This window comes from Molossus molossus, unplaced genomic scaffold, assembly GCF_014108415.1.
Source record: "Molossus molossus isolate mMolMol1 unplaced genomic scaffold, mMolMol1.p scaffold_m16_p_20, whole genome shotgun sequence".
Taxonomy (NCBI): domain Eukaryota; kingdom Metazoa; phylum Chordata; class Mammalia; order Chiroptera; family Molossidae; genus Molossus; species Molossus molossus.
The window spans coordinates 41,418,890-41,437,534 of record NW_023425356.1 but is presented as its reverse complement, the minus strand read 5'-3'; the positions used below and the strand labels follow the sequence as shown (position 1 = coordinate 41,437,534).

At 45.2% G+C, this 18,645-nt stretch overlaps 1 protein-coding gene across 1 annotated transcript in view; it reads right to left on the bottom strand.

Annotated features, from left to right (window-relative positions):
• Positions 1-10,841: 10,841 nt before the first annotated feature.
• NIBAN1 (niban apoptosis regulator 1) overlaps positions 10,842-18,645 on the bottom strand; it is a 128,449-nt gene continuing 120,645 nt past the window's right edge. The window contains exons 13-14 of the mRNA XM_036272151.1: positions 15,937-16,048; positions 10,842-12,789 (exon numbers count right to left, since the gene is read on the bottom strand). Of these exons, the coding sequence (XP_036128044.1) occupies positions 11,684-12,789; positions 15,937-16,048 (1,218 nt within the window). The 3' untranslated portion in view covers positions 10,842-11,683. The remainder of the gene's footprint in view (positions 12,790-15,936; positions 16,049-18,645) is intronic.

Below are 18,645 nucleotides of genomic sequence, written 5' to 3'. Positions count from 1 at the left end.
TAGAGGGGACTTAAGCATCTGCAAGTAAGATATCCACAGGGGTCCTGGAACCAATTCCCTGACTATACCAAGAGACAACTGTAGTACCTAACTCAGCATTTTTTAGGAGGATTAAACAGTTTAATTGTTGGAATACCTTCCTTACAGGGGTGTTATAAAGATGATAAGATGATGTGTGTAAATATTTAGCACAATTTGAAAGGGCTCAATAAAGAGTAGCTATTGATATTCTCATTATTATGGGTAGAAAGTTATGGTTGAGAGTAAGATTCTAGAGTGAATGCAGTTGTTCACAGCCCCCAGGGTTCTGACTTTATTTCTAGTCCTGAATCTTTTTTGTACCTTGAGCAATTTATTGGATGACGATGCCACTAACCAAAGTAGAAATCATAGGATGGATGAAGAGCAGTTGGGGAGAGGGAGGGCTAGACGATGAGCTCAACTGGGACATGGTGAGTTTGAGTTGAAGATTCCTGTCTGATGTCCAAGTGAAGGAATACAATAAGCAGCTGGATGTATGTGGGTCTGGAGAGGGAGAGAGATCCTGGCTAAATATGAAAGATCTAAGCGTAATCAAACATGGAGAAGTAGTTCTTAACCTGAGGTATAAGGACCTTTAGGTAGTCACTGGTTGCTTCAGGATGTTCTCATAATCCTAAAATTATATGCAACAAGCCCTCTCCCCAGAATGTATTTCATCACATTCTCCAAGAGGTTCATAACTCCAAAAAGACTAAGAATGAAGGGTGAAAAGGGAAGGTTGAGGAAGGAGTACTGGGGATCTCCAACATTTGAGAAGTGGAGGAATATCAAAGAAAAGAAAATCTGAAAGTTTGGAAGCAAACTAGGGAAAAGTCACGGAAGTCAAAGGATGAGAAAGTGTGGAGGAGGGAGTGGCCAATAGTGTCCCAGGTGCAGGAAGTTCAAGTGACATAAGGACAGAAAGGTCTGGATCTTACTTGCAGATTCCCTCTGGGTGGGTTCTGTAAGCAGTGACTATTCAGTAAATATTGACAGGATGATTAATCCAATAAACAATTTGAGAGGAGTGAAGTACCAATAAAATGATACATATGTCAGTGGAAGGATTAATTAGATTTGCTTTTACATTAACAAATGAAACATGAAATTAGACAGTACTTATGAGGCCATTTTTTGAAGTCTGTTAAGTGGTGAACTACATCAATCTCCCAAATAACTGGAGCTAACTTTATGCATAGGTAAAGTAGGCGGCCACTTCCATGAAGTAATGGAAAAGATAATGTCTCTATATTATCCCCCTTCTGCTACATTGTTTTATCTGTATTGTTGAAAGTATTACAGATGTCTCTCCTTTTAAACCCTCATTGATCCCCTTCTCCCTACACCCCCCACCCCCACCTTCCCCACACAATTGTCTGTGTCCATTGGTTATGCAGATATGCATATAAGTTCATTGGTTTATCTCCTCCCACCGCCCTTCCCTCTGAGATCTGTCAGTCTGTTCCCTGCTTCCAAGTCTCTGGATCTATTTTGTTTGTCAGTTTATTTTATTCATTAGATTCCACAAATAAGTGAGGTCATACAATACTACAATGCTTGAAAAAAAAACAAACAAATTATTCTGGAAGCATGTGGGTGTCGACTGGATTATGTTACCTGGGAGGTGGGCCACATTAGTTAGCTAAAATGTTTGCAGAAATACCATTAACCCACTGCTATCATGGATTGTTAGCTTGAGATTAATGTAATGATTATTTCTTTGCAACCCTTTTAAATTTACAAAGACTTCATTTAATACTAGCAATCCCCCTAAGCAAGTAATCATACAAGCCTTCTTTCTACATTAAAAATAAATTAAAAAGTCTTTAACATATAAAGATGGTTAAAAATAGGCAAAAGATTTGAACACAGCACAAATGATAGTGACGATAATGTTAAACCCTTTTGTTAGTTATGGTCTAAGCCAAGGTGCTACAAGAAAGAGATCCCAAATACAATGATTTATACAAGAAAGAAAGCTGTTTCTCTCCCAGATAATATTCAGAAACAGGTGGATGGTTCAAAGCTGAGAGCAGTTTTACTCCACAAAGTCATCCAGGAATTCAGGTTGCTCTTCTGTCCCCTGTAAGGCATCTCTATGGTGCAAGCTGGTTCACCAGCATCACATAAACCTTTCAACTAGTCTGTAGGGGAAGGACAGAGAGGAGGGCAAGCTGTTTCCTTTATAAAGGATGTGACCAGGAAGGTCCACACATCACTAATGCTCACGTCCCATTGCAAAGGAGCTAGTCAGTTGGTCACACTTAGCTGCAAGGAAGGCTAAGGTTTTTAACAGATAACTGGGCAGACACGTGCCCAGTTTAAGCTCAGGAGATTCTATAACTAGAAAGGAGAAGAGGATAACAAATATTGGGAGACACTTGGCATTGTGCCAAAGTCTTGCTTTGGAGTTTTCACAGTCATGGTTACACTTACCATGAAGGTGCAAATATGACTTTTTGATTTGTTCACAGATTCCTAAAATGGGTTAACTGTGAAAAATCTGTCCCATTTGACTTTTAATTTTTATTATTATAATTAGTTTATCTATCAAATCCCTAAGTACTATCAACAAATAATAGGATCTCCTTGGAGAGGTGATTTTTAAAAAATCCTCCTTTTGTCTGAGCCTTGGGTGAATTTTACAATTGCAGAGGTTTTTCCAGCTTACCTTTATGACTTTCCTTTTTACTCTGCATAAGATGCATAGAGAAAATGTGTTACTGAAAATATGGCAAGGCAGCTTCTCTCGAGAGTATTTTTATCTCCTGGCGATAAGAGACACAGCTAGTAAACGGTGGAAGCTGTATCAGTAATTGCAGTTGCTCCTGGAATAAAAGAATGAACTAGAATAAGATTAACATAAAAGTACTAGAGGGTCGTTATTTACTGGTACAGTTTTGGACAGGTGGAGTCTGTTAGAAGTTGATAAGAAAACTTAATGGTTTGCTAAGTTATTTAATTTACTTAATGTTAGATTTGGGTGAGAAAGCAGGAAATTAGGAGACGGCTCACTCAAGGAAGTGTGAATGTATGTACACTAGTTAAATAGTGTTTTCCTATCACGTCCATTCCCACAAGTATTCCAGGGAACCTGGAGTTTAGAAACCACTTTTGTGCATTTATGAAATTTTCTTTGTTTTTTACTCCCAGAAATCTGATTCATTATTTCATTAATGGCATGTGCTAGAACTGTGCTATTCAGTGTGGTAGCCACTAGCCACACGTGGCTGTTGAGCACTTGAAATGTGGTCAGTTCGTCAGTGTAAACTGGATTCCAAAGATCTGTTATGAAAAAGTAATGTAGAATATCTGGTGATTTTTAACATTGATTACATGTTTAAGTGATAATATTTTCGATATATTGGGTTAAATAAAATATATTATGAACTAATTTCACCTGTTTCTTTTCACTTTTTTTTATGTCACCGTACCCCTTGGCTATAGCTGATCTGGACTGGGGATAGACAGCTGACCCAAATTGGGTCTTACAGAGTCTCTTGCCCAGGAATTTGGAATTAAAATTCAGAAATTGTAGTCTTTGCTGGTTCCTAGAAATGGGAATAAATAAATGCAGGGGCTGTAGTCCTCCCTACAGACAAGTAGAGAAAGCTGCCCTGCAGAGAGACGAGAATGGAACAGATGTGCACCGAGAAGCAAAAATGGGAGACCAGGTAGCCTCGGACAGAGAGGAAGATGGACAGATTATCTCCTGGCCAATTTGAGGTTCTGTGTTTCCGTGAGAATACTTCTATACCCATAAAATAAACTCTCCTCTTTTTGCCCGAGTTTGAGTAGGATTTTGTTACTTGCATCCAAAATGGCATTAACTGAGATTAGCACTTGATAACTAACATCTTATTGGTACATCTAAAATGCTACAAAGAATATGGTACCAGGAAACAAATCCTAGCTAAAGGCCTAGGGATGGGAATTAAAGGTTCAGGCAAATGCTAGAGGAGAAGAAAGCAAATATTACATACTTAATAACTGACTTTATCACTTATATCTGAGCACTAGTTTAGTTAACAAGATGTCTCAAGCAAAAAATGTAATGCATAATCCTGTTCTCCAGGACTTTACAATAAAACTGCTGATTCCAAACTAATATTTTCAAAATCTTGGTGATGGCAACTATGTATAATTTATAAAGGGTCATCAGTTTTAATTAAGTGGAACAAAGTTACTGCTTTTATGATAACTTTTATATAACTAAGAATGAAAAATATTTCATTTAAAGGAGTGTCTCCAGTTTTAAAGGGTTTACTAAATTTTATTTTATTTTATTATTATTATTTTAATCCTCACCTGAGGATATTTTTCCATTTATCTTCAGATAAAGTGGGAGGGAGGGAGGGAGAGAGAGAAACATTGACGTGAGAGGGACACATTGACCTTACTTCCTACACGACCTCGACCAGGACCAGGGACAGTGTTCTGCAGGCCAACACTCTGACCACTGAGCCAAGCTGGCCAGGGTGGGTGTGCTAAATTTTAAAGAGTAATTATGAAATTGTCTTGTTCATGGAGATGTGTTTAAAATCCTTCGTATTCATGTGTTTAATCTCATCCCCTTAATGGAATCTAGGGATTTTATCTTCAGGTAATTTTTACCCACCTAGAGAAAGTTTCCATTTGTGGTTTTGATCTGGAAACCACTACTTTTCAAAGAATCGAAAAAATAACAGGTCCATACATCAAAGGATATTCAGAAGAAAAATGTGAAAGTCAGGCTTCTCAGACTTCAAGTAACCATATGTTGTGTTTTAGAGTGTGATCTCGCTCGTATTTGTAATTTCTTAAGGTATGTCTAGCAAGCAGTAATGGCCTTAAATAAATTGTCTTTCATGTTAGACCTCTTCAGGGATTCCTCAGTAAGTAATACATGACTGAAAATAGAACTTAAGACTTCCTAACTCCCCACTGGGCAGTCTTAGAACTTGCCATGCCCAGGGGCCTGGCGGGCTCTCCATGGTGGGAAGACAGTGCCGGCAAGGTGGCCTGGCACATGCCAAGGCTTCAACCATAGGAATTCTGGGGAAGAAGATTTGAATCAAGATCAGAACTTCAAAGAAGCTGCAGAGCCCTTCAGAACAGTACTCATCAAATGGTTATTTTAGGGAACCAGTTTAACCTTGGCAACCATTTCTAGTGGTTCTTTCCCTTTTGCTTTACATCACCCCCAACGGGTCTAAAGATAGGAGTAAACGCACCCGGAGAATCCCTTGGCCTATGGAATTCTAGGAGAACAGAGGACCCTTTTGCCAAATTTAAATTCAAATTTGCAGTATTTTTAAGGACTTAGGTTTTTCTGATTTTGACAGGAATATATCTTCATTGTGGAACATAGGGAGCAGAGGGTGGAGGATACAAAAGACCATAGTAAACATTTAAAATCTTGCCAGCCCAAGCCATGTTTCTATTTCATTAAATTTTCTTTGAGGCTTTTTTTTAACCTATGCACGTATATTAATCTAATTGTGATTTTTTAAAAACTCAAAACCTTGGTTGAGTCCTTCCCACGTTATTGCAAACTTTTTGTAAACAATTCTTTTCCAAGTTGATTGGTACACCCAGATGTACTGAAGATAAAATAGCTCAGCAGAAAGCTTTAAATGGCTCTTCTTGGTGTTTTGAGTTCAGTGCACCTATGAGTTTGGAGAAGACAGTTCTTTCTCCTCTCTGTTCTTCCTGCCTTTCAAATGGAGACTCCGAATCCACTCTATGAGATGAGTCACGTGGGCTGTGTGTGCCTCGCTGTGGGGCTTCCTGCTGGAGATGAAGGCATTCACCTTCCCCGTGTGCTCGTGGTATGAAGTCACCGCCAGGCACAGGTCACATTTCACAGCGATGGCCTAAGCCACCATAGTCACGATGTAGGCCTAGCCCGTGTCGGTAAGGATCTGGTCTAAACATAATTTTCAATGACTGTTCTATTGGTTCAGGTTTTTGGTTGCAAACGACACCCTCGCTAATTAAATTAATTCACTTAAAGTACAAATTAATGTTAAAATCTTAGAGGGCCCAGGAACCAGGCTTGAGGAATATACATCCCAAATCACAGCACCAGACTGCTTCAGGAATTTAACTGCACCTTTGACTTGGAGCAAGGACACTTGCTGCCAGACCCTCTGTCACTGCCACTCTCAGAGCTGGGCGTCTCTCTGCCACAATCCACCACCCGCAGCAGAATGCGTCTTTCTTCTCACCACGCTACTGAGTCAAGATTTTGTAAGAGAGAGTCTGACTGGTGGAGCGCTCCTTATGGACTCATGCCTAGCTCTAAGGGAAAATGGAAAAATTAAGTTAGCCACTTCTAATTTAGAAACAGAAATTTTGCACATATATGAAGGATGTTCCTAACCTGCTGGGCGGAGAAAAATATAACAAAGTCCAAAACTGTGTAATGCTTTATTGTATAAATGTTTCATAATTTAGTAAACAGTTTCCTTGTTGTTGAAAACTTGGGCCATTTAGGAAAATATAATTTTAATCATGTTTATTGAGGTATAATTTACATATGACTAAAATGCACCCTTTTCAGTATACAGTTATGTATTAACAAACGCGTATGGTCATGGAGCAACCACCATAATCAAGATATATAACAGTTCACCCCGCCCCCCCCAAATTCCCTTACATGCCACTCCATAATCAGTCCCTCCCACTACCACCAACTACAGGCAACCGATGATCTATTTTTATCTCAATATTTGTCCTTTCCCAGAATGTCCTATAAAAGGAGTCACATCGTATACACCTTTTCTTGTCTGGCCTTTTTCACTCTGCCTAATTATTTGAGACTCATCATGTCGCCCTCTCTGTCAGTAGAGTATTCCTTTTTATTGTTGAGTGGTCTGTCGCACAGTTGTACCCCCAGTGGTACGTTCACCAGCTAAAGGACATATGGATTGTTTTCTAGACAGTTACTAATACAGCAACTATACACACTGGCGTACAGGTTTAGTTGCCCCTCTCAAGACCTCCATCAATCCCATCCCAGTCACACCAAATAAGCATATAATCTAAAAAAGAAAAAAACTACATGCCCTGGCTGATTTGGCTCAGCAGTTAGAGCTTCGGCCCGTGGATAGAGAGTCCCAGGTTCGGTTCCCGCTAAGGGCATGTACCTCAGTTGCGGTTTGTCCCCAGCCCCAGCTGGGGTCATGTGGGTGGCAGCCAGTCGGTGTGTCAGTGTTTCTCTCTCTCTTCCTCCCCATCTCCTTCCCACTCTATCTGAAGATAAATGCAAAGAAATGTCCTCGGGTGAGGATAAAAAAAGAAAACTACACAAAAGTAGTTTCAAATCAACCTGCTCACCTCCAGTGCCGATCTGATCGTTGGCCCTAAAGAGAAGTTGTGGAGGAGCTGCTCAGGAAATGATTGTTGCATACCAGATGCTTGGTATGGAAGGAGGAGAGGGGTGGTGGGGTTTATGCCACACTGAGTGTCCCATCTGCCCTGGACTTGATCTCTCCAGTGTTTCTTCATCTCTTGTCTGAAGCTGTTGGTGTAGATAGAATTAAAGCTGAGATTTTAGGCAAGGTTTATGCCAAGCAAAGAAGCAGATACTCCTTTTGGGCTCTCCCTGGCCATGTTCACCCTGTGAATTCAAGGTTGCTGATGTAGGATCCCATCCACCGTGTCCACCTGTGTTTCTCCAGCACCCACTAGAGTTATTTTTTAAATGAATTCACAGATGAATGAGCAACTGTCGACATTGGTGAGTAAATGTTTTATTCATAATTATAGAAAGAACGAGTGTTTCACTCAGTGTTACCCGCTGAAAATAAATTTGTTTGAAAAGCAGTTCAATTACGTCAAGAATAATTGCCCATTGCTGTATTTAGATGTAATCTAATTCCTATAGAAATAAGCATATGCAGTTTCAATGCATAATTACATCTGACATTAAGTGACTTCCCTGTGGATTTCTTCCTGATGACAGAAAATTAAAAGTTCCATAATGAAGTGACAGTACTCACCTTTTCGGCTCTGAAGGACGTTCCTCCCGGCTCAGGTTATGGCGTTTGCTTGAAAGATGAAACCAGCCCCCTTCCAAATAAATATGACATCTGGACACCTCTTCAAGGATGAACATTTTATTGGAATACAGGCGCTTGGCAGAGTAAATACATGGTTACAAAGTGTTTTAAGTTTATTTGCTTTACACAGTGACCAACAACAACAACAAAAAATCCACAGTGTCAATTTTTTTCTTGAAGTTGCAGACTTCAGAAGGTAAGGAAGGCACCGGTAGCCAACTTTTTCTCTAGTGAAACTGTATTATTGTTTTAGTCAGTGATGTCCTTCCCTTCCTCATATTAAAATTGCTATGTAGCATACATAATTTGGCACTTATAAAGAAATAAAGTCTGGGAGAATTGTGAAACCTTTAGAAATCATTGGCTCCTACCTAGAGGTTATAAAATCAGACTTGAGAATCTTCTTAATAAAATGTAGATTAGTAGGCCTAACGACCTGCAGTTTCTCACACCCAGACTCTTTATAAAGCTTTTGGACAAATTGGAATCTTATCCCTGTGGTCTCCAAAATTTTTTTTTTTTTTTTTAAAGAGAATTTACTCTCCATAATTCAAGGCACTGCTGTCTCAGCTCCTGGCTGCAAAGGAGAAAATGACAAGGTAATTTCCTTAAGGAAAATATTATTTCTTTGTGAAAGGTCAATAGTAATGTAACTGGTTTAAAGTCACAGAATTTTTGCCAAAAACTGTGTCTTGCCTGGCCAGTGTGGCTCAGTGGTTGAGCATCAACCCATGAACCAAGAGGTCACCAGTTTGATTTCCGGTCAGGGCACATGCCCCGGGGTGCAGACTCGATTCCCGGTCAAGGCACATGCCCCAGGTTGCAGGCTTGATCCCCAGTTAGGGGACGTGCAGGAGGCAGCCGATCGATGTTTGTCACATCAATGTTTCCATCTCTCTCTCCCTTCCTCTCTCTCTAAAAAAAAAATCAATAAAACATATTTAAAAAAAAAAAAAGTGCCTTGAGGTTTGATGCATTTCTAATAGGCGTGCCCATTGGAGAGATTCCCCAGTGCAGCCTGCAGAGACTTTCATGCTGCTCACTGAAACCACAGTAACCTTGCTCCAACCTGGAAACCACTGAAGCAATACAAAGAAGTCCCTATTGAAAGCAACAGACTCGTGATAACATGAAGTTGTCTCATTCAACATGTTAAAATGAATAAGGAATATTCTTCATGCACTTTTTTTCCCCTGTTCCATCTACAAATAGAACACTGCTCCTGCATAGTCTAGTGAATTTGCCTTTTGTGAAATATGTACAGAAACATTCTTTGATTGTGTTCTCAAGCGTGTCCTTCCACTTAGTGCCCAGTCCCCCGGGGCCCGCAGGACGGGTACAGGAAGGGCAGTGGAGCTCATCCATCCAGTGCAGTGAAGTGCACTCTCTTGGGGCTGGAAAAAATGACTCGGCTTTCCAAGGCTTCAAGAAGCCCTGATGAGAGCAAAGGGAGAAAGCTGGGAAGCTCCCGTGTGGTGGTAGCCTGGGCTGTGACCTCCTCCCTCAGCTGTTCTGGACAGAAGGGCAATCCTTGGCAGGGCCGGGCACTACTCCTTTGGCTCCTTGCCTACTGGGCAGAGCATCTGACCATGTGTCCATCTGCCCTTTGGACTTGATTTAAGGGAAGACTCCCCAATTAAAAAAAAAAAAGTCTCCCTGGCTAACAGCAAGCCCAAAATAGCCCAGCACAGCAGAGTGGCGGATGTTGGGTTCTCACGTTTCCGGGGCAGCCCGGCACAGGCCAGTTCCTTGCTAGGCACGAGGGATGTTAAGGTGACTTGAGGAGGCAGGCAGCCATTATTCCAGTAGGAAGCACATATGATGACTAAACCCTAGTTTCTGTCCTTGAAGAGAAGAAAGAGCCCCTGGAAGAGACAGCAAGTGAACTTCAATATTCCATGGTAATTGCAAAGGTATGAGTGAGCACTGGGTGTTACAGGGGCCGGGGGCGTGGCCTCCACCTTCTTTCTCTGCAAGGAGAGCTTCGTACAAGTGAGGATCTAAGCACCCTAAGAAAAGTCATGAGAGACACTGCACTGATACCGATGATCTTTCATCCTTTAAGACAGAAATCCAAGAAATTCTTCATGGGGAGATGGAGAGGGAGATACTTGAATTCCTGCCTAAATTGTTCATCTATGGGACAAATCCTCTAAAGAACTGATAAACTTACTTGATGATGGTCAACACGAGCTCTTGTGACAATATGTTGGAATCTAGTACTAACGTTTGTGGAAGGAAAGATGAGGATGTAGTACTGGGACTGACGCTTTCGGGAAATAAACTGCTATCTTCTGCAGGACAATAAAATACTTCTTCATTTAGTCTTTGGGAAGTCCACTCTAACTTTAACATGAACAGTTACAGGCCCCATCAGGTATGATGATGTACTTGTGTCTATTTCCGCCGAAGTGGGAGTTCTGGGAGAAAGGAACAGATCTTTTCAACCACGGATTTCCCGCGCCTGGGACATAGCGGACTCAATTCACTTGCTAAATGACTGAACAAACGATTTCTGTTTTTGGTCACATCTTTGGGACTTGATGGTATGCATATATATCTTGGCTTGGCTTTTTTCCTTCTCTCTCCCTTTTCTTTTTCTTTTCTATTCGTTCATTCACTTTGTTTCCTTCTGGAAGTGAACCAGGATGGTTTCCATGGAAAGCAAGCTTTTATGCCAGCACAGACAGCATACCATTTGAAAACTGGCATTTTCTTCGATTCAATTTCCTTGGGCCTCTTAATTTATACTGAAAAAAGCACCTTATCTTTTCCTCTTTTTACTTTTTTTTTTTTTCCTGGTGCAATGCCGAACACAGCATGTGGCATGGAGTAGCTGTTTTCAATAACGTTCGTGTCATTGGTAGGCTTTACACCCAATAATTTAGCTAAGCTCACTCTCTGCACCATCTAAGGCTAATTTGGAATGCTTAACATGCCAGGGAAATATTCTTGCCTCGTTAGAATTTCCCCAGAAAGTGATTAATTAATAAGAATCAACAAGATTAATTAACAAGACTGATAGCAGAATTAGCAACAGGCCCAGACAGTTCCACAGACCACAGCCTTCCTCCGTTTCTGCTCAGCCTCCCCTGAGCGCTCTCGGGCCCTGGGGGTCTGCACACAGCTGTGGCAGCTGGTGTTCACCACCTCCTCTTTCCTGCAGCCTGACTGTGGCCAAGTGCTGAGTCCTTAAGAGTCGGCGCAGTAGACGGTGAATGGATGTACAGTATAATTGCATTCTCACAAAGAACTGAAAAGCCTCAAAGTGCATAAGAAGAAACCGTGCAGAGTGTATTGAAAACCGTGCTCCTGCTGTTTTTTTCCGTCCACTTCCCGCCTTGAACACCCTACGCTGCCTCTCATCCCAAACACTCCGTTACCCCTGTAATTCCTATTAAAATTCTAAAGCGATAACTTATAGCAGAGAAGTTCGGTTCCACAGAGGTCTGCTCAGTGCTCACGCCCTGTGTGCATTCCCTCTGATTTTATTCTACAAGTTAAGAAAGTACCTAATAACATTTTTTGGTAACAATAGCATGCACCCCCTAAGTGTACCCATAACTAACCCACTGGCTGAGTTTGTTCAAAGAAATACTTTTGCCAAATCGTCTCTCTCACTCCTCCGAGGGCTGCTCCGGGGGACTCTCCCTCACGTCCTCGTTCTGTGGACCTAGGGTGTCGGTGTTTGGAGCATTCTCGACCACCCACTGACACTCGTGGACACGGAGGCCCTTAGCCTCCTCGGCGCCCACGCTGGCAGTAGCCTGGCCGGGGCCTCTTTCCCCTGCCACCGCTTCTGCCGCAGAGACCTGGCTCTCACTGGGGCCGATGGGGTCAGAACCTAAAAGGCACCCCCCTTGTGCACTGGCCTTACCTCCTTCGTGGGCATCGGGTCTGGAAGACTCCCCTGCGAGCGAGCTCCCAGCGGGCTCCCCAGCCTCTGCCTGCTCCTCTGTGGGGCCTGGGTCGCTGGCACCCTGGCTGAGCCCTCTGCAGGCTGGCTGAGCCTCTACACATCCCCCCAACTCCACCCCACCGGCCTGCGCCTCTGCAGCCGGAGAATGGGCCTCGCTCTCCCTGACTCCACCGTCTTCACTGTTGTCCCGACCAGAGGCAGATGCTTCACTGGCCTCTGTGCAGATTCGGGTTGTTTCCTCTTCTTTTTCCATTTCTTGGGGAACAAGGGCCTCCTGATGTGTATCTCTTTCGATGTCGAGGGCAGCAGACACCATCGGTACGTCAACGGTCACCGTCAACAGATTTCTGAGCTCCTTCAAGGAGCATGAGGCAGAGATGGAGTCTGGCTTTTCGTGGGCGGCTTCTGTGTCTGCTGGAGACCCTCCAACCTCCAGCTCTGACGAGCGTGCGCCCCCGTCTCCTGCCATGTCCTCTGCGGCCACGGGACTCACAGCTGGGTCACCCAGGCCTGAAATAATCATCAGCTGCCTGTCCCCACCTGGGGAAGACAGGCTTTCTCCTGTGGCCAGCGGGCTAGGGACCGCAGGCTGCTGCTTTCCCCCCGACTCCTGGAACACGTCATTGCTCGGGGTCTCACTGTCAGCAGCCCCCAGCAGGACGGCCGAGGCTCTCCTTGCAGGGCTGGCCTGGTTTGACCCCACGGGGGTCTTGAGATCGGTTAAGCTGGACACGCTTTCACTGGGCAAGGCCACGTTGTCTTCAAATAGGTTGTGTTTCTTCAGGATGGCAGCTTCCTTGATCACTGGGATACCAGAAAACAAAACAGGACATTAACACCCTTCCCTGGCCAGCTGGCTTCGCTGGTCTCACCCACGAGCCAAACCCCTCTCGGCATTTCTGGCTATCCAGATTTCTCCAGTTCGAGGTCCCGCTTCCAGCCACCCTCTTCCAGGTGGCTTTCCCTGATGAGCAAAGCCTGCAGCCTCATTCTGAACTCGGCACCTCTGTAGTACTCATTCATCCCTTCACGCATGCATTTCACGTATTCAAACAGCCAACATTTACTGGGCACTGACGATGGGACCGACTCTGGACATCCTAAGATGAATAAAACATGGCCTTTGCTGTCGAGGAGCTGACGATCCGTAACAGTGTCGCCTGTAGCACTCCTGAGGCCCCGTCACATTTACCAGCTGCTAATCTGTGCGGTTCTGCTTACCCACCTCGACCGAATGCCTCTGGGCTAGCGGCAGGCTCACGTCTCTGCTGTTCCCCACGGCCCAGTCCTGACTGTGTAGGGGTTCTCTGTGCTGAGCATGCAGAGAGCCCTGTTGACCTGTCGTCTGCAAAATGGGTTTGGGACTTTCGCCCCAGCATCTCAGCTATAGGTCCCTTTGCCCCAAGCATCTTTGACACGAACGTTTTTGCTGTGTAACTAAATTGGCTCTAAGGTGATTTTGCCATTTTACAAAAAAGGTAAAATAACTGGTTGACAGTCTATTTATTTGTGTTTGGTTTTATTTCTCCACTGACAAAGTAGTGGAGAAAAGAAATAGTGGTGGTCTTAAAATAGCATTTTTTTTCCCCAGATGATGATGATTTTTGCCCCAATAGTTAGTTGGTTTCTTATTCTGAAACACTACATTGGGAAGAGAAAGAAGGGCACCCAGAGGCCTCTGAGGCTCAGAGTTGAACCTGCATTTCCCATGAAACAAAGGCAAGGCCTGAGGTACAATCCACAAAATAAAATAAGCTACTTGCACAGTATTGCCGTGAATCTACGCACATTTTAAATGTATTCAGATCTTTTGTATTTTGCAACAAAGTCTTTTCAATTTGTTATTCAGCTTTAATGTCCCTGTTGTATTTGTCATAGTTTCATCTTTTTTATGGCAAAAGTGCCTTATGGCCCATTAGTTTGTGGCAGAAATGCTTGCAGCAAATGCTACAGCAAAAATAATTAGACAAAATGAAGATGTGGGCGCCCAGCTCAGTCCCAGAGGCCTCGAGAGGCATAAGAACAATGACGAGCCCTGGCCGGTGTGGCTCAGCAGTTAGAGCATCGACGAAAGAGTCTCGGGTTCGATTCTGGTCAAGGGCACGTACCTCAGCTGCGGTTCAATTCCTGGCCCTGGTCGGGGTCATGTGGGAGGCAACCAATTGATGTGTCTCTCACAAGGATGTTTCTCTCTCTCTCTCTATCTCCCCACCCCCCCCACTCCCCCACACCCCCACCACCACCCCTGTCCCTCCCACTCTATCTGAAAATCAATGGGAAAATATCCTCAGGTAAGGATTTTTAAAAAAGAACAATGAGGATAATGACAGCAGCTGACATTTTTTACATCAGGCCTCTGCTTATGGCCGTGCAGGTTGTATGGGGACCGACAGTATCCCCGCAAGGGGGCGCCAGCGACGTCAGACAGCAGAGGTCTGCGTGGTCAGCACTGTACTCCCAGCAGCTGGGGCAGGTGCCCGCTCTCAACACCCGCTGCTGCGCCAGTCTCTGGGCAGAGAGCAGTCAGGGTCCGGAGGAAGGGAGCCTTTTGCTTTTTTTTCCTTTTAGATAAGGAGTTATCTTCTTGTTGTTACTGTTTTCCCTCCCTAGATTAGACAAATTATTTCTTTTTTTATTTAATTTTATTTATTTAATTAACGTGTTGTCTTCCATCACCATTTATCCCATGTTATTTCTTTTTGTTCCAATTAAAATTTTTTCAATTGTGCCCTGGCCAGTTTGGCTCAGCAGTTAGAGCGTCGGCCTGCGGTCCGGAGAGACCCGGGTTCGGTTCCCGCTAAGGGCACGTACTTCGGTTGCAGTTTGTCCCTGGCCCTGGTTGGTTGTGCGGGTGGTAGCCACTCGATGTGTCCCTTCACGTCGATGTTTCTCTCTCTCTCTCCCTTCCTCTCTCTCCCTCCCATTCTATCTGTACAAAAAAAATGGAAAAATATCCTCGGGTGAGGATAAAAAAAAAAAAAAAAATTTTCAATTGTAATTGACGTTCAGTACTCTTTCGTATTAGTTTCAGGTGTTGGCTCAGTGGTTAGACAATCATACACATCACACAGTGTTCCCCCAATATTTTCAGCACTCACCTGACCCCATAACTAGTTATTACAATATTATTGACTGTATTTCCCAGGCTGCACTTTACATCCCCGTGACTGTTTTGTAGCTACTGATTTTTCCATTGAATTTACTGGGGTGATGTTAGTTAATAAAGTTATATAGGTGTCAGGTGAAGGGAGCCTTTTAGAATTCACGCCAAGGTGCCGTGTGGATTGGCAGGGGCCTTGCCTGGGCCCCTCCTCTGGGCAGACACTGCTACCACCGTTACACGCCTCATGCCATTCGACCCTGTGATGGGCGCTGGGACCTGGGCTTGTGCTTGGCCGGGCCCTTGGTGGAGGGGCTTGGGGATGCCTAACATCTTCCCGTGAGACGGATACATTTCAGGACTGTGGTTTTACGACGGCCCTCCCTGCCGCTCTCAAAGTCTCCCTGTCCACACCCTGTCCCAAGCGAGGCCTGCTCCCACCGTCGCACTGAGAGCAGGTGAGGAAGGTTCCCTGGGAGCAGCCCCCACCCCGGGCGGCTTGTGACCTCTGGCTAAGAGCCCCTGTTCCGTGGGAGCAGCTGGAGGAAGACACCTTCGGCTTAACCTCTCCAACCTCGGCTTTCTCATCTGAAAAATGAAGCTTAAGATTCCCACCTCCCAGAGTTCTTGTTGGTCACGAAGGAGAAAGAACAGCCAACAGGCCAGTATAATTACCTTCAGCTGGGGAGAGTCTCCCTCCTTCCTGCCTTCCCTCCCGCCCTGCCTCCCCAGCAATGTCCCCCTCCCCTCTCATACCTGTTGAGAAAACCTAGCTGGCTGTACGGGGCCCCATTTCTGGGGTGCTCCCCTCTATCCAGAGTTCCTTCCAGCACCAGGGGAACCTTCCTCACCTTTCAGGGTTTCATCAAGGAGCATCTGGTGTAAAATCTCCTCGTACACGTTTTCGACATGGATCATGTTGGTGTGATCTGCGAAGATGAACTGCTCGTATTTCTGAAGTTCCTGGAGGGCGAGAGACAGGACAAGGCAGGAGATGCTGGTTGGTGGAGGCTTGTGGAGAGGACAGGCCCCACCCCTGACCCCGGGGGCACCACGCCTCATGCTGGGCTTCAAGGGGGCAGACCCAGAGGTTTGATCGTCTCAAGGGGTGTCACTGAGTCTGGGGCCTCCCTTCCCCCTGCCCCACCCATCATAACCAGAGTATTTTCTTCTTCCTTTAAAAAAAAATGCTGACAGTACTTTCCAAGGTATATGTTACATACAATAAAGTGCAAACATTTAAAAAGTACAGCTCGAAGGTTTTAAATATATAAATAAACCCATGAAACCATAACCCAAATCAAGACGGGGGACATCATTCCCACGCCGGTTCCCAGTCTACATCCCCCCTCCCAGGTAAGCACTGATCTGAGGTCTATCACAACAGCTTAGTTTTTCTTGTTCTTGAACTTTACACAAGCGGAATCGCCCATTCTTTGGCGCTTGTTTTTGAGATTCATCCATGTTGCCATGTGTATCAGTAGCTTGTTCCTTTTTATCGATAAGACGTTCATCATGTGAATAAACGAAAACTGTTTATCCATACTGCTGTTGAGGGATATTGGGACTTTTCTCCCATTTTTGACTGCGAGGAATATAAATGCTCTGAACATTCTCATGCGTGACTTTTGCAGAGTGAAGGACTCATCTGGAGCAGAGGCCTCGAGGTGAGACGGCTGGGTCCCGGAGCAGACGTGTGTTTACCTTGGCTGGAACGGGCCCCTTTGCAGGGGTGAGAATCTCGAGTCCAGGGTTCTGCAGAAACGTTCTCCTCCTTCCCTCCGGCTGGCCCTGGCACGCACACATTCCTCCAGAACACCCAGGCAGGATGCAAAACCCTTTAACTCCTGCTCCCCAAGGGTTTCCACATGGCTTGCCTGTCAGCGGCTTGAGGATGGAGCAGGGATCACAAAGCACCCAGTCCTATCCCAGCGACGCGCTCAGCGATCCGTGCACCTGCCGATGCTGGAAGAGAGCGTCTCCCCACACGTGGCTCCTGGAGAGCCAGGGACTTGGCAGTGGGATCTGATGTCTTTTGCCCAGAGGGACGGGATTTGCAACAGGTGACCAGGAGCCACCACTCAGACAACTCAGTGCTACGACCTGGGGGTCTGTCGTAGCTCACAGAGGGTCTCACTGGGTCCCTTTATACACACATACCCCAGAGGAAGGCAAAGGATTGCGAGCCCTGAGTGCCCACGACCCCGAGGGGGTCTGCGAGGTACACGATGAGGCCCGAAGAGTAGGAGCACTAGACACTGGCGGTGGGACCCGGACAGCATCCTCACCCTCTGCACCTCTCTTCCTCTGGGAAACGAGGGGCACGGGCTCATGTCCGCAACACCCTTTTACATTCCCACCTGGCCCCCCTTTCCTCATTCCCCTGATGGTTATTCATCCTTCAGGACCGGGCAAAAGCCTCTGGAACCCTGCCTGGCCCCACGAGCAGAGGAGGGCAACTTCCTCGGAACCCCAGCCACGAGGAACCCTCCCAGAGGGCCACTGCTGTGCCCCTCACACGGCACACCACGCCCCGTCTCCTGCCTCCAGGCTGTGAACCCCACATGCTGGGACTCTGGCCGGGCCCCATGCCTGGGTCACGTCTGATACCTATTTAACACGTTTGCTGCACAAACAGGAGACCTTTACAGTTCAGCCAGCTAAACAATTCTGTGGAAAGGAACAACCTCTAGGGGCATCTGTACTGTTGTGATGTGCGCAGCTCTTACAAAACAAATCTTCTCTATTAAATAGACCGAACTGCAATGTCGGTTTCGTTCCCTGGGTGGGTCTTGGGGAATGAGAAAGTTTTCAAAGCTTCCCAGGCACCCGAACGTGCATCTTGAGTTAAGAACCACAGATCTAAGAAGCTGCAACTTAACCAAAGGAAACACACTTTAAGAAAATAAAGAGTTCTGTGAAGCCGAAACTCCCTGATTTATCTGTCTGTAAATCCAGATTTCCAAAAGTCTTTTGACACCAATACCACATCCTTCGTTATGGAAAACTCTGGGTCACGGGTTCTTTTGAAACCAGTCTCTTGATTAAAAATCACAAGCGTCTCTTACAAACGGGGCACAACTCGGTTGGTGTTTGGAAAGAGGAGGGAGATGGAAGGGAGACTTCCTGGAGGAGGAGGCTTGGAGGCCCCTGCACAGCCTTTGGGATTAGAAAAGGAAAATACCCTAAGCAGAAAGTCTGTGTGCAGACATGGCCAGAGGCAGACTCAGTCATCCTCTGGGTGGCTGCACTTTTCCCTCCATGGAGGCCAAGGGGCCATCATATAGACAGATCCTTTATGTCCCCGGCATCATCAAATCCCTTCCTATGAAAGAAATACACCCCCTGAAATAAATGCCGGGGACTAGATATGCTGATGACACAAAAAAAACAGCAGGTACAGAATATAAAGACGCCTGAAGAGATCGCCACAGTAAAATAACTCAGAAAAGATTTTACTGTCCCAGTGCTTGGAGACCGAGCTGCCCCACAGCCTCTTTTAAATTCTAAATGCTCTTTATCATTTGCTCGCAGAGGCAGCAGGCCTTGCAAATGTCCGG